This window comes from Nematostella vectensis, chromosome 1 (assembly GCF_932526225.1).
Source record: "Nematostella vectensis chromosome 1, jaNemVect1.1, whole genome shotgun sequence".
NCBI lineage: Eukaryota > Metazoa > Cnidaria > Anthozoa > Actiniaria > Edwardsiidae > Nematostella > Nematostella vectensis.
The window spans coordinates 7,910,689-7,921,779 of NC_064034.1; the positions used below are offsets into that span (position 1 = coordinate 7,910,689).

At 40.5% G+C, this 11,091-nt stretch overlaps 2 protein-coding genes across 3 annotated transcripts; one reads left to right on the forward strand and one right to left on the reverse strand.

The window, feature by feature from the left end:
- Positions 1-427: 427 nt before the first annotated feature.
- On the reverse strand, positions 428-3,365 carry LOC5520474 (ADP-ribosylation factor 4). The gene is made up of 6 exons (XM_032365512.2): positions 3,074-3,365; positions 2,536-2,616; positions 1,949-2,058; positions 1,794-1,865; positions 1,177-1,302; positions 428-970 (listed from the first exon to the last, which is right to left on the reverse strand). The coding sequence occupies exons 1-6, from the start codon at positions 3,138-3,140 to the stop codon at positions 887-889; spliced, it is 540 nt and encodes a 179-aa protein (XP_032221403.1). The 5' UTR covers positions 3,141-3,365; the 3' UTR covers positions 428-886.
- Positions 3,366-4,121: 756 nt separating this feature from the next.
- On the forward strand, positions 4,122-11,014 carry LOC5520485 (endoglucanase A). Of its 2 annotated transcripts, none has more exons than XM_048726531.1 (5): positions 4,122-4,145; positions 8,216-8,281; positions 8,744-8,921; positions 9,307-9,530; positions 9,956-11,014. In XM_048726531.1, exons 2-5 carry the CDS (start codon positions 8,237-8,239, stop codon positions 10,910-10,912), a joined length of 1,404 nt encoding a protein of 467 aa, XP_048582488.1. In that variant the 5' UTR covers positions 4,122-4,145; positions 8,216-8,236; the 3' UTR covers positions 10,913-11,014. The 2 variants fall into 2 exon arrangements, with proteins under 2 accessions (XP_048582488.1, XP_048582485.1); XM_048726528.1 differs by lacking the exon at positions 4,122-4,145 and adding an exon at positions 7,699-7,950 and having other exon boundaries at positions 8,223-8,281.
- Positions 11,015-11,091: the final 77 nt, after the last annotated feature.

The window sequence follows — 11,091 nt, forward strand, 5'->3', positions numbered from 1 at the left end:
ATCATGCATTACAGACTGCCACCTATACTGCCACCAAAAAATCCACCGCAACATTATCAACGTATACTCCACAGTACAGGACCATAATTTATAAGAAACTGAAGAAGTTGGCCACTGCAATAAAGTGCAAGTACTTATATAATCGGTATAATGTAACTTTATTTATTGGGAGGATTGTACGCACGCTGTGATTGGCTGATTGGTAGCCATTCCTGGGCCTACAAATAATATTCACACAAAAAAAATATTTGTGGTCATAAAATAAAAATGCCATTCGGTTATGCCAGGAAATATCAATCTTTCAGCTTTGCCGAATAACTTTCCAAACCTTGGTTGATTTGTAGGTAGTTGCTGAGAGATTGTACAGTCAATTTGTACAACCACAAAATACACCCTTGAAATGGTCAATTAAAAATAAAACAATAAATGTTGTATACAGATTTTAATTCTTTCTTTCTTGCCTCAAATGATTACAAACTGGCTAAAAAAGCAGAATCTATGTAAGCTTTCAACCTTTCTAATTGTATGCAGCATTTGACAAGAAACATTTGGCAAAAAAAATAGTCTACAGTAAAGCATTTCCAAGATAAGAAATATAAAATTAATTGAATGAGATAGTTTACATGTTCTGTTTCATTTATTCTTTCCCACTTCACTTCTTCCCCCAAAACTTCTGCTAAGGTACTCTTTGTATAGCTTACATTTTATAACAAAATGGAAGAAATGCAATAATGATTTTTATCTATCACATGATCACATAATACAAAATAAACCTCTACTGTACAAGATGGTGACAGGTTGATTTCAGGCTAGTTTCTTAGTGACTGTTCGCCATGTTACCCAATGACATCTGCATGTAAAAACATTCAGTACAGCATTGCTCTTTTCACTTGGATAGCTCATTCGACAACCAGTCCAGACCTTCATATAAACCAGTCCCTTGAGTTGCACAAGCCGCTTGGATATACCACTGAAAGTAACAATATAATATGATCATACAGTCAATTAATAAGGAATTTGCTCTCTTATGGTTAGAGTAGCAGTTATCGTTTTTGTAGTTTTAAGATTATAATGATAATTTCATTGTTTTTTCAAGACTTAAGAGAACATCCTGATAACAAGGATAAAAAAGCCAGAGAACATATTTGCTGTATGCCATAAATTTTTCCCACTTACTTGGCGATCTCTAATGCTCTGAAGACCAAGCTTCTCTGTAATTTCACTGACACTCAATGCATTTGGTAAATCTTGTTTGTTGGCCATTACTAGAACAACTGCATCCTTTAGTTCATCTTCCTGCAACTGTAGAGGGAAAATGTAATTATGATCTCTGTTTATAGGTTCTGTATGAAACTGTTGGTCATAGAAGCACCAAAATACAAGGTGGTCAAATAGAGGGGAGTGAGGTCCTATTGAAGAACTATAATTTGCACCCTATCATAGTCAGGACAGAAGATAGGGTTTCACCTTGCCCACATACATTCAAGAGGCAACTTTATTGTTAATTATACCATGAAGTCTGCTAAGTTGTGCAATTTATCAAATCTAGCCTTGAAAGACAAATACCTTTTAGCACCAACCTGCTTTATATTATACAGTACACTGTAACTGCTTTTCATCTTTTGTTTGCACCATAATGCACCTCAACTAATACTGTACAGTAGGTAACTAATTTTCTTCAATGTGTGTGTGTGTGTTACTTTTTGCTACTTGGCTGCATAATGCAGCGATATTGATATTTTTGATATCTTTATAAGTAACATCAATTAAGATACAACCCATTTACATCTTACCATTTTGTTTAATTCTTCCTTTGACTCATTCACTCTCTCCCTGTCATTACTGTCCACAACATAGATAAGACCCTAGAAAATATTAAAAAAAATAAAGCATAGAAGGAGTTACCATTAAAGACTCATTTTAACTACCATTTTATAAAATGTTATACCTGTGTGTTTTGGAAATAATGTCTCCAGAGTGGGCGGATCTTGTCTTGACCGCCAACATCCCATACAGTAAAAGAGATGTTCTTATATTCCACGCTTTCTACATTAAAACCTGTCAACGAAAATAATGATTTTAGTTTTATAACTTTATGACACACCAGCAAACCTGAAATTATCTAAACACTTGTCTACTAAGCATGTAATGCATGCATGACTTCTATTCTAGTTCAGAGGGCAAAGGAATGAAAAGATGATTCGATGACAGTAGTCAAATGTTGCTGTTAAGAATACAAGGGGCTGGTAAGGAAGGAAAAAAGAAAAATATAAAAACAAAAAGATATACAATCATTAACAATTTACATTGGAATAAAGGTATTACCTCCCCCAAAGATCAATAGTCGAATAGTCAATGTAAAAATCATGCGTTTTTGATATTGGTTCCAGGCAAAATTGTCTATGCTTGCACTATGGCTACATATATTCAGAGTAGCTTTCAGTGTACCATATGATGGGAGATCTTATCCTAAAGGTATAGAGAACATCTCAACATAACTTAAATAAATTTGAGAGAAATAACGTTTTAACTTACCAATTGTTGGAATAGTTGTGACAATTTCTCCAAGTTTTAGTTTGTACAATATAGTAGTCTTCCCTGCAGCATCCAAACCGACTAAAAGAAAAAACAAAAATGTTTTAGAAAACTAGTCGGTTTACAATACACTCTTGCATTTGATAAGTTACAATTTATGAAAAATTTAGTAATAAGTTAACTAGGTATTAGGCTTGGTAACCCATCCATCACAAATTGCTCATATGACGTTGATAACAATTGCCAGAACATTTTGAAGATATTGTATTCATGAATCATTTACGAGAATTACTTTTAGATCAATGATCAACAGGCACAAACAACAACCACATAATGTAGACATGATTGGGTAGTGAAAAGGAATCTATCGAAGCGAACAAAGATAAGCCATGTTTAATTTTATGCAGCTAAAATCACACAGCAACATGGTACCTCGAGTCGAGTTCACGCCATTAATAAAAACAATAATGTATTTGATCTCATCAAATTGAAATTCTCAATAATCCACGAGGAACAACGATAAGAAACCCAAACTTACCCATCAATATCCTCATTTGCTTTTTGCCGAAAAGCCGGGTGAATAGCGATGAAATAGTAAGACCCATTGTTAATATCTAGCGTGAGATTTTCCTACCAATACCACTCCAGGAATGTTTAAAAGATAGCCAATATTAAGGTTGTTGCTAGTCCACGGTATTTACTTGCTTTCTGTGTGTTTAGGTGCCGTTTTGTTGTATTTTTTTACGCTTTTGTCTATGTTTCGAGACGTGGAAATCAGCGACAAGAAGTGAGCCACGTCAAGAGTTCCGACGCACTTGCGTAATGGGGACTAGTCCCCAGGAAACTAGGACAGTTTAGGACAGGAAGCCCAACAATCTAACGTTTCTCCTGGAAATAACCCAAGTAGACCGAGTATCAGGCGATTTTTTTTTTTTTTTTTTAAAGCTGGAAAGGGAAAATAAAACTATATATGCTTCAAAGGGAACGATAAAATACAATACAAGCATGTCATCTTGTGCAGGAATAAATGTCCAAGAGGGCATGAACTAACAAGCGGTATTACCTGCGCGCCATGCCGATTCCCATCTTTCTAATCATTTTCTCTTGACATGTCGTATTAAAATAAGAGTGTAAGAAGACAGTTTTTAAGAAGTATTAGGTGATCCGGAATCCTTGAAAAATGAGACTTGGAATCCAGAATCCATGCTACTGCAATCCGGAATTCACTAGGATTCGGAATCCATGACTTAAGCTGGAATCCGGAATAATAGAATCCTGGAAAACAAAAATGGAATCCGAATCCAAGAGCAAAACCATATAGAATCTGGAATCCACACACTAGTATCCGGAATCAAGAACCCTACTGGAGAATCTGTCATGGGGCGATGCAAAAGAATTACTTACCCGATTCTAATTTACAATCTATTGTTGAGCTCTAGCTATCAGAAGGCCATTTTTTTTCCCATTCCGGTTATACTTCCGTTTCAACTATACGAGGCTTATATGTCTAAATCTTATGCAAATCACGGTCCCGCCCCAAGGCGAGCACGTATATAAACAATGTCCTGGAGGGGTGAAACGCGCTATCAGAGACGGAAAGCGGAATTAGGGTAAGTACCGACTGAGAAGGTGTCATTAGAGAACGTTTGCATAAGGTAAAATGGAAGACTTTACTGATATCTATACGTATAGAATTTGTTGAGCCGGTCAGTACGTTCGATCAATGGGCAAGTAGACCCATTTCCAGAACGCAGACCATAAGCACTGTGCTTTAGGAATAGGCGATGGGTTGAGTGGCTGGAGAGGACCTCCCAACCTAGCCCTGTGCTTTGGAGCGGGACGCTTTTGCCCTGCGAGAGAGCTTGGAAAGGCATAAGGCATTACTAGCACTGTGTATTAATTATCGTTATAATTACAGAAGGAGTCCCATAATTCGAGCTCGAATAACTCGAATTTCTTGCTAATTAAAACTGAGTGCGATTTCCTTTGGATTTGGTCCTTTCAGCCATTTTTAATCGGATAACTCGAGCAAAAAACATCTTTATCAGGCTTTTTTAGGGGGAAATGGAAGGAGGAAAGAGAAAGGGGAAAAAACCTGACACGAATGTACGATTTCAACCATCCCCCGACGCTTTATAACGGGACACGTCTCTGAAAATAGTGGCCTATCAGAATTACTTCCGGCAACCAGTAACTCTTCTCCATCTCTTTTCTATCCCCAGTCCCCCTAGAGGGCTAGATAGTCAGATCAAACTTTCTTCTTTGTTCTCTTCAAATATATCAGTTTTTGATCGATTATGAATCCTATTTCGGTTGTTTATGATTCTAGCTTGAGTTTGTATCATCTTGTATATAACGTAAAAGCAGTACACCAGGGTCGGTAAGGGTTACTTTCGTGATCGGTGAACGTCCTTTTTTGTTTATCGTGAAAAGGAGAAATTGAAAACCTGATCCGTTATTGCAACCTTAGCCATGATTCGCGAATGGCAAAATTTGATCAGCGTGAATCACAACTTAATCTTCATTCTTCTCGTGATCTTTTACAAGCTACATATTCTTCTCAGTCTAGTGTATGCATTAAACAGCCTATTCTAGAGGGGTTGTGCTCGACCATATTAAGTGTCACATACATTGTCAACAAGTCTGTCATTGACTTTTTCTTCATTTTGCACTTTTCATCCCTTTTGCACCTGTAAATGTCAATTGTACAAAAAACGGCCCTGCAAGTACGGCAAAATCGACCGGACCTAGTCCTTTATGGGAGCGTCTCCTCTGTCACTCTCCGAGTTATATCAGTCATCACTCTTCGAATTATAACTTCTCCGCACTATCTAACCTCTCATCTCTGTAAATCATCGTCTCTGCATTTGTACAACTCATTTTATCGTCACTTCCAATATTATTTATATTATTTATTACAAGCGCTTCATCCTCCTACTTTACCTCCTCTGAATGGCCACAGCGTTCATTTCTAATCTCACGTGCACGTACATATCACAACCAACTACAATATGGCGTATGAACATGCATGTGCCTGATCAAGCGACAGAAAAAAGCCGTTTATTATTGATTACAACACTTTTTACATTTGAACACAATATTAAAATACACCTCTAATAACATATATTATATGCATTTAACATTACAATATATTAATGGGGCTTACAACCATCGGAACTAAACACGCAGCTCAATTCCCTAATTCAAGAAACATATTCAAGAATTTAAATATTACAAGTAAATTACAAACCTGAACTGCCACGTAGTTCGGATCTACAACTGCCTACTTTTTAAGTGCATCACCCGATACGAAAAAAACACTACTCTGAAAAACCGGTCCTAGCAACCGGAAAAAACCTTCAATGGAAAACGTATTCTCCTGAACCGTATGCGACATGCACGTATAGGCCGGAGGTTAAGCCAATTCTACTTAATTATAGCCGTTTATTAAGCTTGGCGAGTCTGTCATCTGACTAGAGCGAAGGTGCTTAATCTAACAAACTTCACGCTTATATACAGCACATTACGTCATTGACACTCTATCATTACAACGTGCACAAACAACGAACCAAAATGAAAGCGCTTCTCAATTCCATGCGTTCCATTCAGAAGCACCAATGCGCTACAGTGCGCTACGTGCAAAGGTGATGGCATCGACTCGATCGCTCTGCCGAACATCCTCTTCTAGCAGAAGAGCTTCTCGTTCTCTATGTATAGATCAACTGATCAAGGACCGACATCTTTAGCTTCTCGAGCTTGCCCTCTCTCTTTGGGTGTACCCAGTCATAGTTGTCGTACTTTTTCAAGTTTTCTTTCTCTCTCAGCCTCCTTGGCTCCTTAATTTTTTTTTTCTCGAACACATGCAGGCGTATACCCAGGATTGGCTGAGGGGGGGGGGGGGGGGGGGGATGCGCAGTCATAGGTATCATATGGAAAAAGCATAGTATTTGAAGTTTTCTTTTAAGGAATTAAAATAAGTAATGAGTTTTGATGGCGATGGTGATGAATAAAAAAGTTACCTAACCCTCGACCATTAAAGTGACTGATCAGGGTCACTGGAGGAAATTGGTCCATATTGTAATATTGTATTAGATCCTACTCCATACGACATGACGGAAAAACCCTGAACATGCGAACTTTAAAGAAATGGAGAAGGAAGATACAATTTCTCACAATGTCCATCAGTTTCTTGTATTCCGGATTGATTTCCCCTTTTAAAAACACAAATAACGCGAGGCTGAAATTCACATACCCAGATTTTGGCTATTTAAGATATTTTTTCCTTGTTCATCCTTGCGCAACGTATGAGCTCAGGAACGAAAAGCTCAAATTTCAATGTCACTTTACTTAAAGTCGCATCGATTTAAAAAAAAGTCGCATTTGATATTTTGTTTGATATTACTCACTAAGTACTTAGGGGAATTTTCCGCCTTATTCGATGTGAAATGAGCCTATTGGAAACGTCAAGTCATGTTTTTCCGTCATGTCACTCCATACCCCTTCTACAGAACTTATCTGACGATGAGTTTTAGAATATGATGCTAAGTAATCTACATGTTAAATGAACAACGGCCAGTGAATGGTTGACTGGTAAAGTGACACACATAAATGTTCAGATTAATAGGTCCAGGCTGAGGTTTATGTGATGGAGTAAAGAGATATTCAACGCAAAATATTCGTTGAAAAGAAATAGTAATAAAAAAATAGGACCCTGTCATAAGAGATGTAAAAAATAATGACACGTCCCTAACACACTATTAACGAATCATTAACTCCCGGCAAAAGCAGGCGGTGAACTGTCTAAAATGATTATGTTAATAACATTTCCCGCGTGACAAGTACTAGCGTATCCCCGACACCCTGTGATAATTTCCGCGTGACAAAACCATTTATAATTGTCTCATATCAAGACTCACAATAGACTTCCTGTGCCAAGTTAAACACACCTTTATCTTCTGTACACTGAACGCGCTATATTCTTTGATTTGCAAGGATTGCTAAGTCTGCTAAGCCTGAGTTTGCGCAGCAAGACACCTGGTAAATAGTGGCGATAGAATGCTATGGGGCCCCTTGGGAAGGTGTGCTGTGATTGGCTCATTAGCGGTATAATAGGAGTTAGATATAATATAGTTTTTCAACTTCTTAGTCCTCACTCTTCTGGGATTTCCTTCAGGTAATAATATACGTGACTTTGATCCGCGACTAAATGTAATTTTTTTGAGCTGCTTTGTCCGGTCGATATTGTGAATGTCTATTGTCCATTAGGTGTTGGCTCTTTTCCGACGCTACTAAACAGATTCGGACTCGCGTTTTCTCTCAAAAGACCCAAATGCAAATCGCAGCTGAATGATCTGTCCGACTCCTGGTCCAAATCGGTTCAAATTGGCTGTATGATCCGGCATTTTTGGGGTAAAAACTTTCGATTTTTTTTGCATTTCGACGTGAGATAATTTGTAATTTCGTTTGCTTGGGTTGGCTGGTATTTTTATGTTTAAAATAATGACCCGATTGTACTTTGTGTGTGGATTACCTTTCAATCATAGATTGTTCATAACTCCGTGGTACTTAAGCTTTTATCTACTTCGAGAAATCACTCTACTAATCTTTAAAGTGTACACTATAATAACACTTTCGACAGTTTTATCTCTTGTTACTTGTAAAGTATCTTCTCTGCCCACAGGTAAACCAAGTTGTTTCCAGTATGCGACTGTTTGTTTCTTTTACGATTTGCCTCTGTCTTACTGTTGCTCAAACATACGCCGAGACAACCCATCCCGTATTGGACGGGGCAGACTGGGACCAAGGATTCAAGATGAAGTTTGCTTTGCAGATATTACAGCCCGTGCAAGGAGGATGGAATATCAACCTGACCTTCTCCAAAGCTGTAAACAGCTTGCAAATTTGGCGAGCGAGTATCATTTCTGTGTCAGCCGATAAGAAGGTATATCATCTGAAGAACATGCCTTGGAACGCGAATCTACAAAAATGCCAAGCTCTAGACATGTCGTTTCTTGGCGAGAAAATGACTATCGAAGAGGCTCCTCCGAGTGCTGTATTAGTGTTCGCAAGAAATGGCGGCAACCGGGACCTCGACTCTTCAGCTTGCTCTGTGACGACGCAAGCGCCATCCACGAGCACAACCAAGCCAATCACGAATCAGCCCGAATCGACTGCAAAGGTGGCCGTCCCGACTACTTCACCAGCTCCACCTCCTCCGAGTACAGTAACGAGCACGACATCAAAGCCACCGACAGGCTTAAGGAGCAAGTACGATTACGACTTAGTCTTGCACAAGTCTATTCTGTTCTACGAAGCTCAGCGCTCCGGAAAGTTGCCATCGACAAACCGTATTTCGTGGAGGGGTGACTCGGCTTTGGGAGATCATGGTAAGAAATGGGTAAAAGGGGTTTGCAATACTCATTTTAACTAATAAAGGTACAAATTATGCCACGCCTCTCATGATCCTCGGCGCCAGCCCCCTCTCCCTACCTAACCGCATTTACTACTACTTTAACCATATCCATGATGAAAAAGTGAAGATTATTGTCATGACTACATCGAAGTCATATCAATGTCGTCAGAAGGTCACCCATGACCAACATACCAATAGTGGAAGATAGAAGCTATAAATCTAGAAAATATAAATTTTTAAAAGGGTTCTCATCCAAATCATCTATTACCGCTAACTAGTTTATAAGGTAGATCTATACCACCAGCTTGGTGATGTTTACAACCCCCGACAGCATCCCTATGATTATTGCTTTTACACAGGTGACAACGGCGAAGATCTGACAGGTGGTTGGTACGACGCTGGTGATTACGTCAAGTTTGGGTTCCCTATGGCATCCAGTGCGACTGTCCTTGCCTGGGGCCTAGTAGAGTACCGAGATGCTTACCAGGCCGCGGGAGAACTCGACAACGCACTGAACTCCATCAAATGGGCTACGGACTACTTTATCAAGGCACACACTAAGAAGTTTGAGTTCTATGGACAAGTAAGTACAGTCGTAAGACACAAGCCCTGATTATTTTTTTAATCGAGCTAGTCTTCCTCCGGTGGGAAGACATTATGGCCAGAAAATAGTGCAATTGTACATAGTCTTACTGTGTAATCACCAAGAAACGCACGCAGCGTCATAGGCTAACTGTTAATACCTTGAAGAAAATGCCCTGAAGAAGTCTTATACAAGACGAAAATTTGGCAAAGTCGAACAACCAGTTTTTGGTGTATTGCCTTGCCTATTAGATATTTTCATGTATGCAGCGCAGAATTTACTGAGGTGGGTGCGCGGACAAAAGGCCTAAGATTTGGCATCTTGATAGGAAAATACCGCTATTTTGAGGTCGTAGGGGTGTATGCACCCCGCCCAAACCTAGCTACACGCCTGGTATACTTAAACTATGGTAACTATGTCAATAGGTCGGTGATGGTCATGTTGACCACGCCTACTGGGGTCGCCCTGAGGACATGACGATGCAGCGCCCTGCCTTCAAGATCACGACCTCCTGTCCTGGTTCCGACCTTGCAGGGGAAACCGCAGCCGCCCTTGCCGCCGCCTCCATCGCCTTTAAACCGACGAGCCCCAGCTACGCCGCAGAGATGCTACAACATGCCGAAGAACTCTACGAGTTCGCTGATACCTACAGGGGCAAGTATAGCGACGCGATTCCCAATGCGGGCTCGTTCTACAAATCCTGGAGCGGGTATAAAGATGAGTTGGTGTGGGGCGCGGCCTGGCTTTACCGGGCTACTAAGAAGGCTTCGTATCTGACGAAAGCAAAGAAGTACTTCAACGACTTCGGTATAGGTGGAACCGCATGGGCGTTCTCGTGGGACGACAAAAAGGCCGGGGCTCAAGTACTCCTTGCTCAGATCACCGGAGAGAGCAGTTTCGTCAACGCAGCACAGGCATCCTTAAATGCATGGATGCCGGGCGGGAGTGTGACCTACACTCCTAAAGGTCTGGCCTGGCGTGCGGAATGGGGCGCCAATCGGTACGCAGCGAACACGGCTTTCCTCGCTCTTGTAGCTGCAGATGCTGGGATTAACCCGGCCACGTACCGCGAGTTCGCCAAGAAGCAAATCCACTACATGCTTGGCAATAGCGGTCATAGCTATGTGGTAGGCTTTGGAGTGAACCCTCCAAAGCGCCCGCACCATGGTTCAAGTAGCTGCCCCTCGCCACCGGCTACATGTGGGTGGAGCCTGTATAACGCTGATGTCGATAATGCGCATGTCCTGCACGGAGCTCTTGTTGGTGGACCGGACAAATCGGACAACTACAAGGACGATCGCAAGGACTACATCAAGAACGAGGTGACGACTGACTACAACGCTGGCTTTCAGTCTGCTGTTGCAGGACTTAAGTCTCTGTAAATGTAATGTGTCCACCAGATTTCAAGGTACCAGAGGCCACTTCAGCTTAAGGAGGATTTTGTCACAATGGAATGTTACGCAATAAAAAAGCTTTCATCTGTCTACCTTATTCATTTCTGCATGAGCTTGAAAAGGTTTTTTATCGCACTTCGTCTACAAATGCTCAAGGCTGGGGTGGG